General features: G+C 40.8%; 1 protein-coding gene across 1 annotated transcript in view; it reads left to right on the top strand.

Annotated features, from left to right (window-relative positions):
* slc35c2 (solute carrier family 35 member C2) overlaps positions 1 to 22,874 on the top strand; it is a 40,527-nt gene that overhangs the window by 4,632 nt on the left and 13,021 nt on the right. The window contains exons 3-6 of the mRNA XM_063041593.1: positions 12,484 to 12,547; positions 15,030 to 15,102; positions 18,301 to 18,469; positions 20,005 to 20,088. Of these exons, the coding sequence (XP_062897663.1) occupies positions 12,484 to 12,547; positions 15,030 to 15,102; positions 18,301 to 18,469; positions 20,005 to 20,088 (390 nt within the window). The remainder of the gene's footprint in view (positions 1 to 12,483; positions 12,548 to 15,029; positions 15,103 to 18,300; positions 18,470 to 20,004; positions 20,089 to 22,874) is intronic.

The raw sequence follows: 22,874 nt of genomic DNA, 5'->3' as shown, positions 1-22,874 counted from the left end.
GTAATTCTGAAGACTGACAGTACCATGAATTTTAGAGTCATAGAATCATAATTGTACAGCATAGAAGGCTTGATAGCACCATAAAACAATGGAGCAGAAGTAGGCCTTTCAGCCCATCGAGTTTGCTCCACCATCAATTTATGTCCTTACTGATCAAAAACCGATCAACCACCGTTTTAAAGATACTTTATACTTTATTGTCGGCAAACAGTTGATACTAGAGCGTACAATCATCACAGCATTATTTGATTCTGCGCTTCCCGCTCCCTGGAGTACAAATCGATAGTAAATATTAAAAATTTAAATTATAAATCATAAATAGAAAATGGACAGTAAGGTAGTGCAAAAAAACAGAGAGGCAGGTCCGGATATTTGGAGGGTATGGCCCAGATCTGGGTCAGGATCCGTTCAGCAATCTTATCACAGTTGGAAAGAAGCTGTTCCCAAATCTGGCCGTACGAGTCCTCAAGCTCCTGAGCCTTCTCTCGGAGGGAAGGGGGACGAAAAGTGTGTTGGCTGGCTGGGTGGGTCTTGTCCTTGATTATCCTGGCAGCACTGCTCCGACAGCGTGTGGTATAAAGTGAGTCCAAGGATGGAAGATTGGTTTGTGTGATGGGCTGCACTGTGTTCACGATCTCCTGTAGCTTCTTCCAGTCTTGGGCAGGACAACTTCCATACCAGGTTGTGATGCACCCTAGAAGAATGCTTTTTACGGTGCATCTATAAAAATTAGTGAGGGTTTTAGGGAACAGGCCAAATTTCTTGAGCTTTCTCAGGAAGTAAAGGCGTTGGTGGGCCTTCTTGGCAGTGGACTCTGCTGGGTGGACCAAGTCAGGTCATTTGTGATATTGACCCCGAGGAACTTAAAGCTTCTGACCTGTTCCACTTGCGCACCACTGATTTAAATGGGGTCATGTGGTCCGCTACTCCTTTTGAAGTCAACAACCAACCACCATTAAGATACTTAATGATTTGGCTTCCACAGCCATCTGTGGCAATGAATTCTTCAGATTCACCACCCGCTAGCTATAGTAATTCCTCCAGAGCTGAAAAAAGGACAGTCTTCTATTCCGAGGCTGTACCCTCTGGGTCCAGGACTACCCCGCTACTGGAAACATGCTTTTCATTTCAATAGGTTTCAATGAGTTCCTGTCTCATTCTCCTGAACTCCAGCAGTACAGGTATAGAGCCATCAAATGCTACTCATAAGTTAACCCTTTCATTCCTGGGATTATTCTCGTGAATGTTCCCTGGACCTTCTCAAATGCCAGCACAACCTTTCGTAGATAAGAAGCCCAAAACTTATCAGCAAATTTCAAACGTGGTCAGACTAATGCCTTGTAACACCTCAGCATTACATCCTTGATTTTATATTCTACTTCTCCCAAAATGAATGCTAACATTGCATTTACCTTTCTTACCACCGATTCAACCTGCAAATTAACCTTATGGCGAATCATATACTCAGACTCCCATGTCCCTTTTTAGTAAATAGTTTCTGCCTTTATTCCTTCTACTGAAATGCATGACTATGCACTTTCCTAAACTACTCCATCTGCCAATTATTTGCCCATTGTCCTAATCTGTCCAAGTCCTTCTGCAGACTCCCTGCTTCCTCAATACTACCTGCCCCTCCACCAATCTTGGTATCATCCGCAAACTTGGCCACAAAGTAATCAGTTTTGTCATCGAGATCATTGACATATAACATGAAAAGAAGCAGTCCCAACACTGATCCCTGCAGAACAACACTAGCCACCAACACCCAACCAGAAAAGGCTTTCTTTGTTTCCTGCCAGTCAGCCAATCTTTTATCCATGATCAACACACATAAAATGCTGGTGGAACACAGCAAGCCAGGCAGCATCTCTAGGAAGAGGTACAGTCGACATTTCGGGCTGGGATCCTTCGTCAGTACTAACTGAAACAAGAGCTAGTAAGAGATTTGAAAGTAGGAGGGGGAGATCCAAAATGATAGGAGAAGACAGGAGGGGAGGGGTGGATCTAAGAGCTAGAAAGTTGATTGGCAAAAGGGATACCAGACTGGGGAAGGGAGAGGATCATGGGATGGGAATTCTAGTTGAAGTCCTACCACCCTATTCTTGTCAATCCTCTTGCTCACCTTTTCAAAAACAAAACTCAGTTAAATTAATGAGACGTGGTTTTCCACATGCAAAGTCATTCTAACTATCCTTGATCAGTCCTTGACTTTCCAAATGAAAATGGATTCTATATCTCTGAATCCCTTCCAATAACTTGCCCACCATTAATAAAAGGTTCACCATTCTGTTGTTCCCTGGCTGATCCCCGCTGCATTTCTTAAATGCACAACATTAGCTATCCTCCAATCTTTTGGTACAACATCTCTGAATAAGGAAAATTTTTAAAAAACTCCCGTGAGGCCCCAGCAATCTCCAATCTTGCTTCCCATTAAATCTGTGCGTACACCCAGTCAAGACTGATGAATCTGTCTAACTTTGCATGTTTCAAGACCTCCAACACCATCTTCATAATGTTGATATGCTCTAAAAGGGAGAGTTTTATCAAAAGGGGTGATAAATCAGCATACAGGAGGGAGATTGAAATCTGACTGGTCTCATCACAACAACTTCTCACTCGATGTTAATCAGACAAAAGAACTGTCTGTTAGCTTCAGGAGAGGGAAACCAGAGGTCGATAAGCCTGTAATCATTGGAGGATCAGAGGTGGAGAGGGTCAGTAGCTTCAAATTCCTGGGTGTCTCCATCTCAGAGGACCTGTCCTAGACCTATCATATAAATATTGTGAAGAAAGCCTGATAGTGCCTCTACTCCCTCAGCAGTCTATGGAGGTTCGGCATGTCATTGAAAATCCTGGCAAACTTCTATAGATATGTGGTGAAAAGTGTACTGACTGGCTGCATTGTGGACTGGTTTTGGAACACTAATGCCTTTTGAGTGAAAAATCCTACAAAAGGTGGTTGGATTTGACCCAGTATAGCACAGGTAAAACCCTACCAACTGTTGAGCATATCTACATGAAATGTTGCTGTAGAAAAGCAGCATCCATCATCAGAGATCCTCACCACCCAGGCCTTACTGTTTTCTTGCTGCTGCCATCAGGTAGAAGGTTCAGGTTGTTCAGGAGTCACACCACCAGGTTCAGGAACAGTTACTACCCCTCAACCATCAGGCTTTTGAACAAAATGGGATAGCTATGCTCATTTAAGGACTCTTATATTGTTACTTCATGCTTGTTATTCATTATTATATCTGTACTTGCACAGTTTGAAAACAGCTAACAGTTCCTGAATTTTACAGTTTACAGTTATTGTTTTATAGATTTGTTAAGCAGGAAAAGAATCTTAGGGTTGCATGAAGTGACACGTATGCACTCTGATAATAAATTTTACTTTGAACTTTGAGGAAATCACTGTTGCCTCGCCCGATCTCTCTAACTTCAATATACTTTTCCACAGTAAAAACGGGCAAGAAGTATTGATTTACTTATTTATTTTTTTTCCTCTTCATCTATATTATGTATTGAATTGAACTGCTGCTACGAAGTAATTTCACAACACGTGCTGGTGATAGTAAACCTGATTCTGTTTCTGATTCCTTGAAGACCTATCTACAAACGTAGTAATCTACATGTGATTCCACATGTAGAAGATCCAGCACATTTTCTGTGGAATCACATGTAGATTACTACGTTTGTAGATAGGTCTTCAAGGAATCAGAAACAGAATCAGGTTTACTATCACCAGCACGTGTTGTGAAATTACTTCGTAGCAGCAGTTCAATTCAATACATAATATAGATGAAGAGGAAAAAAAATAAATAAGTAAATCAATTACAGTATCAATAGATTAAAAATAGTGCAAAAAGACAGAAATAATATATATAAAAAGTGAGGTAGTATTCATGGGTTCAATGTCCATTTAGTAATCAGACAGCAGAGAGGAAGAAACTGTTCCTGAATCGCTGAGTGTGTGCCTTCAGGCTTCTGTACCTCCTACCTGATGGTAACAGTGAGAAAAGGGCATGCCCTGGGTGTTGGAGATCCTTAATAATGGACACTGCCTTTCTGAGACACTACACCTTGAAGATGTCCTGGGTACTTTGTAGGCTAGTACTCAAGATGGAGCTGACTAGATTTACAACCCTCTGCAGCTTCTTTCAGTCCTGTACAGTACCGTCCCCCGCTTCCCCATATCAGACAGTGATGCAGCCTGTCAGAATGCTGTCCATGGTACATCTTTAGAAGTTTTTGAGTGTATTTGTTGGCATACCAAATCTCTTCAATGTCCTAATGAAGTATAGTTGCTCTCTTGCCTTTTTTATAACGGCATCAATATGTTGGGACCAGGTCAGGTCCTCAGAGATCTTGACACCCAGGAACTTGAAACTGCTCACCCTCTCCATTTCTGATCTCTCTATGAGGATTGGTATGTGTTCCTTCATCTTGCCCTTCCTGAAGTCCTCAATCAGCTCTTTTGTCTTACTGACGTTGAGTGCCAGGTTGTTGCTGCGACACCACTCCACTAATTGGCAAATCTCACTCTTGTACACCCTCTCGTCACCATCTGAGATTCTACCAAACAATGGTCGGAGACCTAATCTCTCTTCAGCTACCTTTTTACCCGTAATAAAAATGGATAAAGAAATTAAATATAAAACAGAAAATACCAGGCAGTGTGGGCACGTGGCCAAGTGGTTAAGGCATCGGACTAGCGACCTGAAGGTCGTGAGTTCGAGCCCCAGCCGAGGGAACGTGTTGTGTCCTTGAGCAAGGCACTTCATCACACATTGCTCTGCAACGACACTGGTGCCAAGCTGTATGGGTCCTAATGCCTTTCCCTTGGACAACATTGGTGTCGTGGAGAGGGGAGACTTGCAGCATGGGCAACTGCTGGTCTTCCATACAACCTTGCCCAGGCCTGCGCCCTGGAGAGTGAAGACTTTCCAGGCGCAGATGCATGGTCTCACAAGACTAATGGATGCCTTAACCAGGCAGTCTACACAGCTCCAGAGAATGAAATGAAGTGTTTTTTTCATTCTAGAAGAAATGTTAGATGTGAAGTATTAAATGCAGAGACTAAAGTAGATGGTCTTTAATGAAGTAAGAAAGGAAAAAGTTATTAATAGCGGATTTAAGGCATCAGTGGTGGGTAATGAGAAGAGTACAGAAATAAAAAGATGCATGATGGTGTTACTGGGAATGGCAGTATCATCACAATCCAGTGGAAAAGAATGAAACAGTGTAAAATTAGTAAAATACTTGAATAGAGTAGGCTATAAAGTCTTTAAATGAAAGGTGATGGTGTTCATAAGAGGCAAAAGTCAGTGGGCTGGGGTGATTCCTTCAATTATTTACTCTCAATGTCTGAGAGGGAAATCGTGCTTGGAAGTTTTTTTTGGGAGGGGGCTCACTCAAGAATAAGCAGCAAAGTGTGTATCTAATCCACACTTGATGTCCTTTATATAGAAATTTGCATGATGGGCAACAAATTCATAATAAATGGAAAGAGGTGCAGTAAATTGTGTTCAATTATAAGACGCGTTTTGGAGCCTGGGTGGTCGGAAGGAGAGAAGGGGTTTTACTTCAGTGATTTGTTGGAGCAGGCAGTACTGTGGGAATGTCAGAGGCAGCAACTGCGAGGACATTCGGTGGTGGGAGGAAACATTGGAGTGGTTATAGTGACTTTCAATGTTGGGTTAGAACTGAGTGGGATATTTAAGGGTGAGTGGAGAATCAGGTCAGGGTAGGTGGGATTTTGAATGTTGCGATACATGATCTGAGTACTGAGGCAGCATTTTTCCTGCAGTTCTCAGAATCCTAATGGGCTTCTCAGCAGTTTAACAAGACAGTAGTGGTGTGGGATAAGATGAAGGTGAGGGAATGTAAAGACTATAGAAAGAACGGAAGCCACAGGACCTATAATTCACTCGTTATCTCAACACAAACTCTGTTCCCACTTTGATTATTGCTGTAGAGTCTAGCCAACCATCCTGGCAGAATTTTCCTGCTTTCTGACCCATAATGTTTCACTTGACATATAAAAAGACTGCATAAGTGTACTGCAGAGACCTGCTTCCATCCAGTTAGTCTGGAAACATTGTGGAGTGGGGGCGGGGGTGGTGCTTGGTGTGGGGAACATGTACTTGCAGAATTAAATTGGCAGTTCTCCAAACTTGTGGTTGGGAGCTGAGTGGAAACATTTGGTAAAGCTCTGTGGATTGAATGAGTTTAAGCCAATGCCCCATTGTAAATCTGCAAAAGAAAGAAAGTGAGACTAGAAGTCCAGGCAATGGTATGGACTTTCCCTTGGGAACATCTTTGGCCCATTGAATCTGCTCTGCTATTTCATCATGGCTAATACAATTTTCCTCTCAGCCCCAATCTCCTGCCTTCTCCCCATATCCCTTTGTGCTCTGAACAATCAGGAATCTATCAACCTCTGCCTTAAATATACATAAAGACTTGGCTTCCACCACTCCCTAGCTAAGGTAATTCCTCCTCATCTCCACTGTAAAAGGACACCCTTCTATTCTGAGGCTGTGTCCTCTAGTCTTAGACTCTTCCACCACGGAAAACATCCGTCTATCAAGGCCTTTCACCATTTTTTAAAATTCACCATTTGGTAGGTTTCAATGAAGTCACCCCTCATTCTTCTGAATTCTAGTGAATACAGGCGCACAACCATCAGACACTCTTCATATGACAAGTCATCCAATCCTGGAATCATTTTTGTGAACCTCCTTTGAACCCTCTCCTGTTTCAGCACATCCTTTTCTAAGATAAGGGGGGAAAACCTGCTTACAATACCCCCAGTTGAGGCCTCACTAGTGCTTTATAAAGTTTCAACATTACATTCTTGCTTATATATTCTAGTCCTTTTGAAATGAATGCTATCATTGCATTTGCCTTCTCAAATTAACCTTCAGGGAATCGTGCACAAGGACTCCTAATTACTTTGCACCTCAGTTTTTGTATTTTCTCTCCATTTAGAAAATAGTCAACCTTTTCTTTTCTTCTACCAAAGTGCACGACCATACACATCTTGACACTATTGCGTCTGCCATTTCTTTGCCCATTCTCCAAATCTGTCTAAATCCTTCTGTAGCCTCTCTACTTCCTCGAAATTACCTGCCCCTCCCCTATCTTGATATCGTCTGCAAACTTTGCAACAAAGCAATTAATTCTATCATCCAAATCACTGACATATAATGAAAAAGAATTTAACCTTGTCAAAGGCCTTCTGAAAATCCAAATATACAACATCAACCGATTCTCCTTTGTCTATCCTGCTTCTTATTTCTTCAAAGAATTCCAACAGATTTGTTGCAAGGTTTTCCCTTGAGGAAACCAGGCTGACTATGGCCTATTTTATCATGTGCCTCCAAATACCCTAAGACACTATCCTTAATAATTGACCCCAACATCTTCTCAGCCACTGAGGTCAGACTAACTGGCCTGTAATTTTCTTTCTTTTGCCTCTCTCCCTTCTTGAAGAGTGGAGTGACATTTGTAATCTTCCACTTTTCTGGAACCATTCCAGAATCTAGTGATTATTGGAAGATCCTTACTGATGGTGCCACAATCTTTTCAGCCATTTTTTTCAGAACTCTGGGGTGCACACCATCTGGTCCAGACGACTTATCTACCTCCCAACTTTTCAGTTTCCCAAGAACCTTATCTCTAGTTATGGTAACTTCATACATTTGATGCCCCTGACACTTGAAACGTCCACCATACTGCTAATGTCTTCCACAGTGAAGACTTGTGCAAAATACTTAATCAGTTCATCTGCTGTTTCATTGTCCCCATTACTATTTCCCCAGCATTGTTTTCCAGCGGTCTGATATCCACTGTTGCCTCTCTTTTACACTTTATGTATCTGAAGAAACTTTTAGAATCCTCTAACATTCTTGGTTAGCTTACGTTCGTATTCCATCTTTGCCTTAATGGCTTTTTTAGTTGCCTTCTGTTGGTTTTTAAAAGCTTCCTAATCCTCTAACTTCCCACTAATTTTTGCTTTATTATGCGCCCTCTCTTTGGCTTTTATGCTGGCTTTGATTTTTCTTGTTAGCCACAATTGTGTCATCTTTCCTTTCAGAATACTTGTTCTTCTTTAGGATGTCTATATCCTGTGCCTTCCGAATTGCTTCCAGAAATACCAATCATTGCTGCTTTGCCGTCATCCCTGCCACTGTTCTTTTCCAATCAACTCTGGCCGACTCCTCTCTCATGCCCCTATTATGATCACTTGCCCCTAAGGGTTCTTTTATCTTCAACACTCTTCTCAATTCTGGTTCATTGCACAAAATCCAATCCAGAATAGCTGATCCTGCAGTGGGCTCAACCTGCTCTAACTTGCCATCTCGAAGGCACTGTAGAAATTCACGTTCCTGTATTCCAGCACTAATTTGATTTCCCCAATCTACCTGCATATTGAAGACCCCCATGACAATTGTAACAGAGCCCTTTTGGCATGTACTTTCTATCTCCATTTGTAATTTGTAGACCACATTCTTACCACTGTTTTGGGGGGGGTGGGTCTCCATCAGGATCTTTTTACCTTTACATTTCCTTAGCTCTAGCCACATTGATTCAACAACATCCGACCCTCTGTCACCTCTTTCTAATGATTTGATTTCATTTTTGCCAAAAGAGCAATGCCACCCCCTCTGCCTTCCTGCCTACCCTTTCGATACAACGTGTATCCTTGGACCTTAAGCTCCTAGCTATAACCTTTCAGCCATGATTCAGTGATGCCTACAACATTATACCTGCTAATTTGCAGCTGTGCTGCAAGTTCATCTACCTTATTCCATGTACTGCGCGCATTCAGATTCAACACCTTCAGTCCTGTATTCACCCTTTTAAATTTTTGTCTCACCATGCTCAGCCTTTTGATCCTTAATTTTGTCTGAGGTCTTGCCAATATCTGTCTCCCAATCGCTTCACAAAGTGTTCTGGCACTCGGGTTCCCATCCCCCTGCAACTCTAGTTTAAACCCCACCATGCAGCATTAACAAACCTTCCCACTAAGATATTAGTCCCCTTGCAGTTCAGGTGCAAGCTGTCCCTTCTGTACAGGTCCTACCTTTCCTGGAAGAGAGCCCAACAATCCAAAAATCTAATGCCCTCCCTCGTACATCAACTCCTTAGCCACATATTAAACTCTATAATCTTCCTAGTTCCAGCCTCACTAGCACATGGCAGAGGTAGCAATCCCGAGATTATAACCCTGGAGATCTTGCCCTTTAACTTGACATCTAACTCCCTGAATTCCCAATGCAGAACTTCATCACTCGTCCTGCCCATGTCATTGGTACCTACATGGACCACGACTTCTGGCAGTTCACTCTTCCACTTAAGAATGCTGAGGACTCGATCCGAGATATCTTGGACCCTGGCATCCGGAGGCAATATACCATCTGGGAATCTCGTTCTCACTCACAGAACCTCCTGTCTGTTCCCCTAACTAATGAATCCCCTGTCACCACAGCCTGCTTCCCTTCTGAGTTACAAAGGTAGACTCAGTGCCAGAGACCCGACCACTGTGACTTTCCTCTGTTGGGTCATCCTCTCTGACAGTATCCAAAATGATATACCTGTTGTTGAGCGGGATGGCCACAGGGGTACTCTGCACTGGCTCTTTAACCCCTTTCCCTTTCCTGACTGTCAACCAGTTTCCTAGGGACCTAATTGAGTAACAGTATAGCCTCAAAAATACAGATAGAGGGGATGAGACGCAGGAGCGGATGATGAAAAGTTTTCATCCGTTTTCAAAAGATGATGACAGTTTTCATTTGAGGCAAAGTGAATGGCATCAATGCAGTCGTCATTTGTGGAATATGAGATAAATGCTCTGAATAGGAGTACAAATCCCAAATGAAGGTTGTCGGAGCTAGAACCTGCGGTACCTTTTTATTTGAAGACACCTACAGGAAAGATATCAGTGAGATTGAAAGAGTAGAGAAAATTTACAAGGATGCTTGCAGAGACTTGAGGATCTGAGTTGTAGGGAAAGGTTGAATAGGTTTGGACTTTATTCCCTGGCGTGCAGGAGAATGAGAGAAGATTTGACAGATGTATATAAAGTTCCCAGAGGTATAGGATCCTTTTCTGGGTGGCTGCCAGTGACTGGATTGGTGTTAGGACCACTTCTTTTTATGCTGTATATAAATGATTTAGATGATGGAATATATGGCTTTGTTGCCAAGTTTGCAGATAATACGAAGAATGGTGGAGGGGCAGGTAGTGTTGAGGAAACAGGTAGGATGTAGAAGGACTAAGACAGATTAGGAGAATGGTCAAGAAAGTGGCAAATTAAATACAATGTTGGAAAATGCATGGCCATGCACTTTGGTAGTAGAAATAAATGAGTGGACTATTTTCTAGACGAAGAGAAAATCCAGGAATCTAAGATGCAGAGGGACTTGGGAGTCCTTGTGCATAACACTCCGAAGGTTAATTTGCAGGTTGGGTCGGTAGTGAGGAAGGCAAATACCATGTTAGCATTCATTTCAGGAGATCTAAAATTCAAGGACAAGGATGTGATGCTAAGGCTCTGGTGAGGCCTCACCTTGAGTATTGTGAACAGTTTTGGTCCCCTCATCTTAGAAAAGATGTGCTGGCATTGGAGAGGGTACAGGGAAGGTTCACAAGGAGGATTCCAGGAATGAAAGGGTTATCATACAAGGAACATTTGATAGGTCTGTACTAGCTGGAATTCAGAAGGATGAGGGGGGATCTCATTGAAACCTTTTGAATGTTGAAAGGCCTAGACAGAGTAGATGTGGAAAGAATGTTTCCCATGGCGGGGGAGTCTAGGGACGAGAGGGCACAGTCTCAGGATAGAGGGGCGCCCTTTCAAAACAGAGATGCGAAGAAATTTCTTTAGCCAAAGGGTGGTGAATTTGTGGAATTTGTTGCCACATGCAGCTGTGGAGGCCAGATTGTTGGGTGTATTTAAGGCAGAGATTGATAGGTTCTTGATTGGATGGGGAGAACGCCAGGAACTGGGGTTGAGGAGGAGGAAAAGAAAGGATCAGCCATGATTGGATAGCGGAGTAGACTCGATGGGCTAGATGGCCTAATTCTGCTCCTATGTCTTATGGTCTAGATAGAGTAAATGCAATCAGGCTTTTTCCACTGAAGTTGGATAGAAACATAGAAAATCTACAGCACAATACAGACCCTTCGGCCCACAAAGTTGTGCTCAACATGTCCCTACCTTAGAAATTACTAGACTTTCCCATAGTCCTCTATTTTTCTAAGCTCCATGTAACTATCCAGAAGTCTCTTAGAAGACCTAGAACCAGAGGTTACTGGTGTGAAAGGTGAAATATTTAAGAGGGATCTTCTTCACTCAGAGTGTGGAATGAGCTGCCAGTGGAAGTAGTGGATGTGGGTTTGATTTAAACATTTAAGGGAAATTTGGATAAGTACATGATCAGTGGATTGATGTTTATTAGTGGTGCTGTGATGCATGAAGAGAAAATGGAGCTTTGGCATTCAGCCTCTCAAAAGAAGTCTGTCACCAAACTCCAGTTGTATTAATCATGTTGGAATTGGAGAACACCTGCAGAGGTTTTGCAGTTTGGAATGAGTGAAGGAAGACGAGCAATTAAGACAGCCAAAGTTTCGCTAGCAGCTATCAGTGAAAACTGGATAAGAGACGGTAAGAAAATGGATGAAGTTATCCTGATGAAAAGACAGTTCTTCAGATAGAAGAGTTCCTTGAGGGAAGACACCTCACCGTAGAAATAAGCATGGAATAAACAAGATTCTGAGTTGAAATTGGTTGGGTGCATGAAAGAATGAAGATGAACTTTTGGTCATAATTGTTTGGTCAAAAAAAAGCATAAACACAGCAAAGATTGTAGGAGGAATAGTGTCAGGATATTGAGAGGAGGGAAGAACTTGGGTCAATAAAGCTTGGAGTCCTTGACGCGCAAGAACAAAAAGTAAGGAGCAGATGAGATGAAGGCAGGATAACTCTAAAACTATTGAATTAGTGCTGTTGACAAGAGACTAAGAATGTGTATGTGCTTGCATAGCACCAAGCCTTCATCTTGAAAGACAGTGGTTTGAAATGTGATTAAAATCATCTATACTTGCAGAGAGATCAAAAGGCTAGAATTTTATTCATGTTGATAGGAATCGGTGGAGAATAAATTGAAATTGAAAGAAGTGGTTCTTGAAATGAGATTTAGCTGATACCCAACCAAAGCAAGAGAGAAAGTGAAACAATGGAATTGAATTTTGGTTGATGCATGTGGGATTTTGCTGATCAATTAGAACATGGAACCTTATGAGAAATATGCCTAAAAATGAGGAAGAAGCACATAGGCAAATTATTGCACTAAAAAGGCAAGAGAAGATTATTTTGTGAAGTTGACAAATGCTCATAGGAACTGTGTTCATTTATTAACTATGGCACGTTATTAACTTCATGCTATTTTTTCCCTACCTGTTTTATTACTGTTGCAGCCCTGACAACTGCATTAGACATTGGACTGTCTAATTGGAGCTTCATGTTTATCACGGTCTCATTGTAAGTCACCATACTTTATCTATCTGAATATTGTGTTTTCAATCAACTGCTTCAATTGAACTTTTTTTTGCAAGCCTTGTAACAAACCCTCAGTGGCATATATTTGTAATCTGCTCCAACCAGTTCTGATCTAGTTTAATCCTATTAGATATATTCTATTTCTCTGCACAGGAGGAGGAATATGGCTGGGTTTCTAATCATCCTTGAATACCAGTTATCAGTAGTCAGTAGATCACAATTTTCACTGTATCTATACTAGATCAAAATCTAAGCCCTGAAAGTCTCTCTATAAGCCTTCTACCCTCTCTAAAATGCTGTTTAAGCTCACTTTGATCAAGCTTTTGATTCCCTCTTATGTAAGCTATGGCTCCATGTCTCATGTCTCACTTGTGAAGCTGCCCGAAAGTGCTACATTCATAGTGCTTTGAGCATTGGTCATACCGTATTGAGGTTTTTTTTTGAATCATGGTCCATTGAACTTGTAACATCAGGAGAACATCACTAATCATGATATTAAGCTAATCTACAGATAGTCATAGAACACTACAGCATAGGAACATTTAGCCGCTGCCAGATTATTACTCTGTATAGACCTATGACCTGCACCCGGTCCGGAGCTCTTCATATCCTTTTCATCCATGTACCTATTCAAATGTCTCTTAAATGTTGAAATCGAACCTGCATCCAATTCTGATGGCAGCTTGTTCTGCACTCACCACCCTCTGAGTGAAGAAGTTCTCCTTCATGATCCACATCAACATTTCACCTTTCACTCTGTTTGTCCTCCCAAAGTGCAACACCTCACGCTTGTCCGCATTAAAGTCCACCTGCCTTTTTTCAACTCATTTTTCCAGCTGGTCCCGATCCTGTTGATAGCCTTCCTCACCGTCAACTATACCCCCAATCTTAGTGTCATCTGCAAAAATACTGATCCAATATATCATATTATCATCCAGATCATTGATTTAGATGATATACAACAACAGGCCCAGCACCAATTCCTTCAGCACACCACCAGTCACAGGCCTCCAGTCAGAGAGGCAACCATTTACTATCAATGTCTAATCCAATTTACTATCTCATTCTGAATGCCAATTGACTGAATCTTCTTGACCAACTTCCCATGCGGGACCTTGTCAAAGGCCTTGCTAAAGTCCGTGTAGAAGACAACATCCATTGCCTTTCCTTCATCAACATTCCTGCTACCTTTAACACAACCTACCACATTGGCCATCCCTAATCGGTCCCTGTCTATCCAAGTACTTGTACATCTAATCCCTTAGCCTGAAACGTCGACTGCACCTCTTCCTATAGATGCTGCTTGGCCTGCTGCGTTCACCAGCAACTTTGATGTATGTTGCTTGTTCACACTATTGACGTCAGGCTCACCGGCCTATAACTTCCTGGCTTATTCTTAGAGCCTGTCTTAAACAATGAAATAACATTGGCTATTCTTCAATCGTCCAGCACTTCACTCCTGGCTAAGGATGTCTTAAGTACCTCTGTTAGGACCCCTGCATTTTCTTGCTTCCACAAGGTCTGAGAGAGCACCTTGTCAGGTCCTGGGGATTTATACACCCTAATTTGCCTCAGGACAGCAAGCATCTCTCAATCTGTATACGATCCATGACCCCACTGCATTTTGCCTCACTTCTGTAGACTCCTGAGTAAATATAAATGCCCAAAAAAAAAAATCCACTTAAAATCTTGCCCCTTTTTTTTTGGCTCCATGCATAGATGACCTCTGTGATCTTCAAGAGGATTGATTTTTGTTTCTTGCTATCCTTTTGGTCTTAATATATCCGTAGAAGCCCATGCGATCCTCCTTCACCTTGTCTGCTGAACAACCTCATTTCTTTTCGCCCTTCTGATTTCCTCCTTTGGTATTCTTTTGTATTTCTTGTACTTAAATACCTCATTCATTCCTTGCTTCCTTTACCTGCTGTACATCCCCTTCTTAACCGGGGCCTCAGTATCTCTCAAACCAAGGTTCCCTAAACCTGTTAGCCTTGCCTTTCATTCTGATAGGAACATGCAAACTCTGTACTCTCAAAATTTGATTTTTGAAGGCCTCCCACTTACTGAGCACACCTTTGCCAGAATACAACATAACCGAATCCACTCTCACCAGCCAAATTACCATTAATTCCTCTATAATCTGTGGTACATTGTCCTTGCTTGGGTTTACACAGTCCATTTGTAGTAAACTCTACAGTAGTAACTTCTATGAAGTTTTGGGGTAAGGGGGAAATGTGATATGATTTTCGTCAAACAGCAAATACTCTCCCTGCTCATGGGTAAAGCTGTGCAGCAGAAACGAAGGACTGTATGGGTCTAGTATCTCATTCGGCCCTTGGCTGCACATTTTAAGAATGATAAATTCTGCAGCTAAAGTATTTTGAGATGTTACCTTTTGTTACTTCTGGCAGCTGACTTAATTTGCATTCCTTTTGTCATTTCTAATCATTGTTGTTTCTTTTAGGTATACAATGACAAAATCAACTGCTGTCTTATTTATTTTATTCTTTGCAGTCATGTTCAAGCTAGAGAAATTGGTAAGCATTGCTACTTCAGCTGCTGGTTTAAAACCATTACTGAAATTACCTGAATAATCCCAGTAAAGTATCAGGAAGTTGTGAGACTTGTGCTGGATTTAGCCTTTTAAAAGTTTGTGATTCATGTTGATATGGAAGTGGTATTCTGTTCTGAGATTGTTGAGAAGAAATATTGAACTTAAATTGTATATGCAACAGTGAATTAGGGAAGAGGAGCTATGCAGTATGAGTGGGAAGGAACACATTGTCATCTCTGTAGGTTCAAAGCTTTAAGTACTGAACAGTTATTAAAGTATACCAGATATAAATAGGTTTCTGTTTTAATTACGTGCAAGTTCAACTCTCACTCAGAGAATAGGAGGAATAGATGGGGTAGGATTGACTGACATTTTGTGTGGGGAAGAAAGGAAACCTGTTGGAATTCTTTGAGGAGATTATCGGTAGGATAGATAAAGGGGATGCAGTGGATGTTCCATATTTGGATTTTCAGAACGCTTTTGACAAGGTGCCACACATGAGGCTGCTTACCAAGTTAAGAGCCCATGCTATTAAAGGAACGTTATCATGGTTAGAGCACTGGCTGATTGGTAGGTGGCTGCAAGTGGGAATAAAAGGATTCTTTTCTGGTCGGCTACCAGTGACTAGTGATGTTCTGCAGAGGTTGGTGTTAGGACCACATCTTTTTATGCTGTACATAAATGATTTAGATGATGGAATAGATGACTTTGTTCCCAAGTTTGAAGATGATACGAAGATTGATGGAGGGGCAGATAGTGTTGAGGAAGCAGGAAGCTTACGGAAGGACTTGGATTAGGAGAATGAGCAAGAAAGTGACAAATGAAATACAGTGTTGGAAAATGCATTGTCATGCTCTTTGGTAGGAGAAATAAATGTGCAGACTACTTTCTGAACGGGGAAAAAAATCCAAAAATCTGAAATATAAAGGGACTTGGGAGTCCTTGTGCAGAACATCCTAAAGGATAACTTGCAGGTTGAGTTGGTGGTGAGGAAGGCAAATGTAATGTTAGCATTCATTTCAAGAGATCTATAATATATGAGTAGGAATCTCATTGAAAGCTTTCGAATGCTGAAAGGTCTAGACAGAGTAGATGTGGAAAGGATTTTTGCCATGGTAGGAGAATCTAGGACAAGAGGGCGTAGCCTCAGGCTAGAGGGGCGTCCATTTAAAACAGAGATTCGGAGAAATTTCTTTAGCCAGAGGGTGGCGAATTTGTGGAATTTGTTACCACAGGCAGCTGTGGAGGCCAGGTTGTTGGGTGTATTTAAGGTGGAGATTGATAGGTTCTTGATTGGCCACAGAATCAAAGGTTACGGGCAGTGGGGCTGAGGAGAGAGGAGAGAAAAAGGATCAGCCATGATTGAATGGTGGAGTAAACTCAATGGGCCAAATAACCTAATTCTTGTGTCTTGTGGTCGAATGAAATAAAACTTCTAATTTGATTGTAGATTCGTGTGCATAGTACAATTGTCCTGTATCTCAGTTGGCAAGCAGGAGTGCTGTATTGATCTTGTGGAAGTGAAGCACTCAGTATTACCATTTCTCCAACAAGAAATGTAGTAAGGTCCTGTGGGAGCATGCAGCTCACTGGAGTTTCTGCAAATGAGACTCGATGATCAGTCTCCCACAGATAACGGGTGTTGCCAGAGAGCAACCAGTAGTTGGAGTTCTGATTTCCCCACCCCCCCTCCTTGGGTGTAAAGTCATCGTCACATTCTTGCTCCCCTGCCCGCCTTGTGAGAGCTAAAATTGCATTGGTCCTTATTTAAGCTTGCAGTCACACGTATTTTTGTTCATATTCATCTGTTCATTAATGATCAAATAATGGTAATAAAGTATTGAGTATTTTGTAGATTAAATGAGCACATTGGTATGACAGGAACATGAGGCCAGTGGGAACATCTCCCGCCACCCTGACGTGGACATCAAGCATCAATCCATCCTAAAGTTAATAGGTCAAAATTACAGAACTCCTGTGTAACAGCAATGTAGAGTACGTTCACCACTGAGAATGTAACAGTTGAAGATTGATGACCCATCACATTTTTGTGGCCAACATATCAACGTTGTGCTCTTGTTCCAAGAAGTATTACTTGAAATAGTGCAAATGATCAGGTATTACTTTTGTAAATGGCTCAATATTATTCAATATGAAGGCTAGTTGTGAACATCATTGACCTGCAGATTTCGAAGCTGGGATAATTTGATTTGTTCCTTCATGTTGGAGAAGGAAGAAGTTCTGCCCAATGAGTCTGTGCCAGCTCTAGGAACATTCTAATCAGTCCCATTCCTCCACATATTTTCTCTGTAACCTAGTCTCTCGCAAGCCAATCAATTACAAACTAATTAATTAGATATTACAGAAATGGGCCTTTCAGCCCAACTTGTCCATGCTCACACAAGCTAGTCCCATTTCCTTGTGTTTGTGCAGTTTATTTGTCTTTCTTGTTGAGCACCAGCTAAAATTGAAATTGTTTGAGCACTAAGCTGACTGTGGAATGTGAAAGAATAATAAATATACTATTAACTGGTAATGTCATAAGGTGGAAACTACTACCAAGTAACCAAGGAATTTGTAGTGCCTATTGGCCAGACTTCTTTTTGTCCACTTAAAGTATTGCTCAATTGGCATATTTCGTCCAAAGTCACTAGTTTCTAATCCCTTAATTTTATTTTCATGTGTGCTTGATTAAACAAATTGTCAAAACTTGAAATGAAAATAAAGTCTGTCTGGAAATCTTTAAATTGGAATACAAGTAAATTAAGACTTACTGAACTATGTCATTGTCCGTTTCTCAGTGTGTGCACCAGATCTTGTAGTTGTTATTATGGTTGCCTTTACCAGCAAGTCTACCTGGAGATGGACAAACTAGTTGTACGTTACAGAGATGGGCCTTTCAGCCCAACTGGTCCATGCCCACCCAAGTTAGTCCCATTTCCTGTGTTTGGCCTGTATCCTTTAGATCTTCTATATCCATATTCGTATCCAAATGTCTTTTAATGACGTTATTGCAGCTGCCTCAACTATTTCAGTTGCTGCCTGAAAGTATTGTTTCAGGGGGGAGTATTCCACCAGCAGCTTTTTATTGTCTGTCTACCCTAATGAGTACAGATATATTCTGTTATTTGCAATAAGTTATTGAATAATCTGTTTCCTGCATTGCTGTTTATATTCACAGAGATCATGGCTCTTAGTAGTTGTCTTGTTAATAGCTGGAGGTCTCTTCATGTTTACATATAAGTCAACCCAGTTTAACGTAAAAGGATTTATTCTCGTACTGATTGCATCTTTCCTCGGCGGGATACGATGGACATTGACACAGATTCTTACCCAGAAGGCAGATCTCGGTAATCTTGATACTTTTTTTGGTGGAGGATAGTGTACGTGGTGAGATTTTTAAGTTAAAGCATATCACATATTACAAATGTGCTGCATTTCTGGTGGCCAACCTCTGCTATATAGTCATTGCAATTAATTTGGTGCACATCAAGGAACGCGTTACTAGGGCACTTTAATGCCAAGAGAGTTTAACAACAAGTTCCCATGTCAAGTACAGGCACTTAAGATGAATGGTAAAGCAATACAGAGACAGGGCATTCAACCACTGAACCTGTTCAGCCATTGAATTTAATACAACTGATATATAGAACATGTAGATTAAAAGCAGGTGTAGACAGCACAGCTGCTCAAGTATGCTCTGCCATTTAATAAGATTTAATCCAATTTGTTTATAAACTGCTCTAAAGCTCTCTACGTTTTTTTGAGTTAGTGCCTCCTAACATCTGAATGGCCTGTCACTTACTTTAAGATTCCCTCGTGTTCTGGATTGCCCAACAGTGAATCTAGTGTCTTTATTTTACAATCATGTTGGACATCACATTAAATTATTCTTTAATTTTGTACTTCAGGGAATATTGTTTTAATGTGTTTAACCTGGCCTAACAACTTAGTCCTTAGCCCCAGTATCTGCACGCCACATCCTCTTATTTTTCCAGAGGTAATCTTCCCAAACTTATCAGGCGGTCCAAGTAGATCTTAGCCAGGGACTTATAAAATAGTTAAATGTTCCACTCATTTTTAATCTGACCCATGCAAGGTGCCTTTGCAACTTTTTAAATTGTTTTTGTAGCCACCCTTTATGAAATTTCAGTACAAATTACAAAAAACTGAGATATGAGGTCATACTAATTAAATACCTTGCCCGCAAGTAAAATCTGAAAGAAAGTAAGTAATACTTGTGGGCTGAGTATCCCTTACACAGATTTATTAAATATTATTTTGGAAGGTGCATACAAAGTTGAGCTAAGACAATGAGTATTTCATCACTAGCTCCTAGCATTAAATTCCCTATCCCAGGGCTGACAGGAATGGAGTAACTTGGCATACATGTCACACCAGACACTGGATCTGGGGTTTCAGGATGGTGAAAACTTAAATGCTGGATTTTTTTTTTGATCCTGGCAGTTATTTTTTGTTATTATTTCATATATGACATAGTTGTTCAACTAAAAAAGAAAACCATTGTTCTATTGTTAAATCTGATTCATAATTTAACACCACGGTTCAATGTCAAGGGTGTGAATGTGTAATCTAGATTCAGACATTGCCACCTACCTGACCCAATTGGCATGGATGTACTGTGTTTATATTTTTGATGCAGAGGGATGTAGAAATTTTTGTTGTTTTTTATTGTTTTATCAGATCTCCTGTTTCTGATGCTTGTAATGCCAGTGTTTAGAATATTTTAGTCTTCATAACATATTTTTACCTTCATTTGGACTATTTGAAAAGTAACAGTTACAGTGGTTTAAAATTGAAATTGATGTCATTGTTGTAATTATCCACAGAACATCATGCAAATCATAACAATATTTTTGTTTAGGTCTACAGAATCCTATTGACACCATGTACCATCTCCAGCCTCTGATGTTTATTGGTCTTTTCCCATTGTTTGTGTTCAGTGAAGGTAGGTCAGGGATTTGGGTGTTTACCAGTGTTCTATACATCTTGAACGCCACAAACTTCATTACAGTCATTGCATATGGTACCCTGTAGCTGCTCCATTGATGTGCAATATACTACATGTATAATATCTAAATAATTTGGTTTGGGCCTGAAGTACCAAAAGTAGTAATGTATTTAGGGTACTTCAAAGTCAAAGTAAAATTTATTGTCAGACTACAAGCGTGTCACGACATACCACCCTGAGATTCTTTTTCTGTAGGCATTTTTGGATATCTATAGAACAGTAACTGTAAACAGGATCAATGGACAACAAACTGCAAATGCAGATATAACTAAATAACAATAAATAAAGAGCATGTGATAACAAGATAAGAGTCCTTAAGTGCATGTAGTTATCCTATTTTGTTCAAGAGCCTGATAGTTGAGGGGTAGTAACTGTTCTTGATGTTTATACAAAACATTAAATATCCTTAAAAAATACTTGCCATGGCAAACTAATTGTTTTAATTTCCATCAAGTAAATAATTGGGGGTATAGAACAGAAGCACCTTTTGGTATTCTGGTGAACGCAGCAGGCCAGGCAGCATCAGCCTGACCTGCTGCGTTCACCAGCATTTTTTGTGTGTGTGTTGCTAGAATTTCCAGCATCTGCAGATTTCCTCCTGTTTTGGTATTCTGTATAATTTTTGTATAATTGTATGAAAGTCTTCAAAGGAATTGGACCTTTGACAACGTCCACTTCTGAAGCAAGTTGTGAATTGCACTAATGGACTGTAAGAGTATTTAAAAAAAATATGAAAATATCGAAGAGTTTGAGTTCAGAGGAGAGTTGGAGAGAAGAGACTGTTCAGTAGGGTTGTGGGTGGGGATAAAGTTGGGGGTCAAAATCCATTCATGCAGAGGAATGCTGTGCAAGAGCACAGTTATTTCCTATTCTTTTCTCCACTGTGGTAGGCTCCAGATTCATATGAAATGTACATGTACAGTAGGTGCAAGCTGTTGCATGGATCACAAGTGTCTTAACCCTTGTCTGAAAGGATTCTTGCTCATGATTCAGAGCCTTCACTACCTTGCAGTGAGTTTTCCTTCGTTAGCCTTCATGTGAAATTTTAATTTTATAAACTGGACAATAGTTTGAATACGTTGATGTATATTGCGATACAAGTCCTATTACTGCTCACTATTTGTTTTATTTTCTGCTGAACTTAGTCTTAACCCTCCTATCTTCATCCAGCAGTTTTAATACTTATTTTAATGCCTGTTGATCTTGTCTCTGGCTGCTAATTCTCTAAGCTCTGGATTTTCATAAACCTGTCCTCCCTTTTCTTTCTGACTCTCTGCAGAACCTGTATCTTGGGTGATTCTTGTATTTTCTGTTCTAAAATTTTTTTTTTCCTTTGGTTGGTGCACAAGAAAATTTCAGAAAGCCGCGTACAATTGATAGTTTGTGTCTGGCTCAATTGCTAGTGCGGAATGTGAGCGAGAAACCGAGGCTAGACCCAGACTTTTCCAGCTGTACCACTTGAGTCAGAGTCGTGGTACAGAGGGCCAGGAATTTGGGTAGGTTTGTGGCCTCAACTAGAAGAACTTCTTTACTACTTGCTCACTTTAAACTCATTCAGTTCACTGGAACTTGTGCCACAGTAGAATAGCTTAAAGTGTTGTTATCAATCAGAGTAACGTCCAATAATCCAGAAAATATGTTGATCCAGACCACCAAAATCTTAAGGGTACGGGATTATCAGAGTTCTGCTTTGTGTTCGCAGCACGTTATAAATTCAGGCTGCTCTTTCTTTAATAGTGTGTGGCTGTGGCAGTACATCACTTCCTTGGTACAGTGCTGAATCATCTCTATTGTCTTAATGCTGATTTTTGACACATAGCCTACTGGGACGGGCAACCAATGAAATGGATTTTGGAGAAATGAACCTGCGCTTGTGTATAACCACAATTATACTTGATTTGTTAACTGTTCTGGTTGCCACAGAGGCACTGGGGTAGGTGCCAAAGATAAGAAAACAAGACCAGAACTAGCAATGTTATTAGGAAATATTACCACAATTTTTCAAAACCCTGCTTTCTATTTTCTGCAGTGGTTTGACAGATAAGAGAATCTCAGTTTGTGGGAAACGCCACAGTTCAGGATTTTTTTTGCCCAGAGAAAGACTGAAGTGTGGAACTTGCTGTAAGGACTGGTAGTCGAGGCAATCTTGTAGATGGGTGAAATGGTGGCATAGCAGTTAGTGCATCGCTATAACTACTCGGTGCTCCTGGAGTTCAAAGTTCAATTCCAGTGTCATCCGTGAGTAATTTGTACGTTCTCCCTGTGAACCGCATGTGTTCCATCTGGATGCTTTGGTTCCCCCCCACAGTCTAAAGACGTACCGGTTAGTAGGTTAAGTGGTCTTGGTAAATTGTCCTGTAACTAGGCCAGTGTTAAATAGGTGATTTGCTAGGTGGTGGGGCTCATGGACTGGAAGCGCCTGTTCTCTGCTATATCGTTAGATGGATAGATGGATAGATGGATGGATAGATGGATAGATAGATTGATAGATTTGTTTGTTTTAAAATAAAGTTATTCCATTCATCAGAGTATGCTTACAACGAGAAGAATGCTAATGAGGGTGAGCTGAAGAGGAATGGGAACAAAAGCACAGTCTGATCGAACAGATTTTAATAGTGCCTGATAATGTGTATTGCAAGGCCAAGTAATTCTGAATGTTTTGAATCAGGTTTATTTTCACTTCATACTGAGGTGTATTTGTTTTTCAGGAGTGCATTGCAAAC

This window comes from Mobula hypostoma, chromosome 2 (genome assembly GCF_963921235.1).
Source record: "Mobula hypostoma chromosome 2, sMobHyp1.1, whole genome shotgun sequence".
Taxonomy (NCBI): domain Eukaryota; kingdom Metazoa; phylum Chordata; class Chondrichthyes; order Myliobatiformes; family Myliobatidae; genus Mobula; species Mobula hypostoma.
The sequence above is the reverse complement of the archived record's forward strand: the minus strand, read 5'-3'. Positions and strand labels throughout refer to the sequence as shown.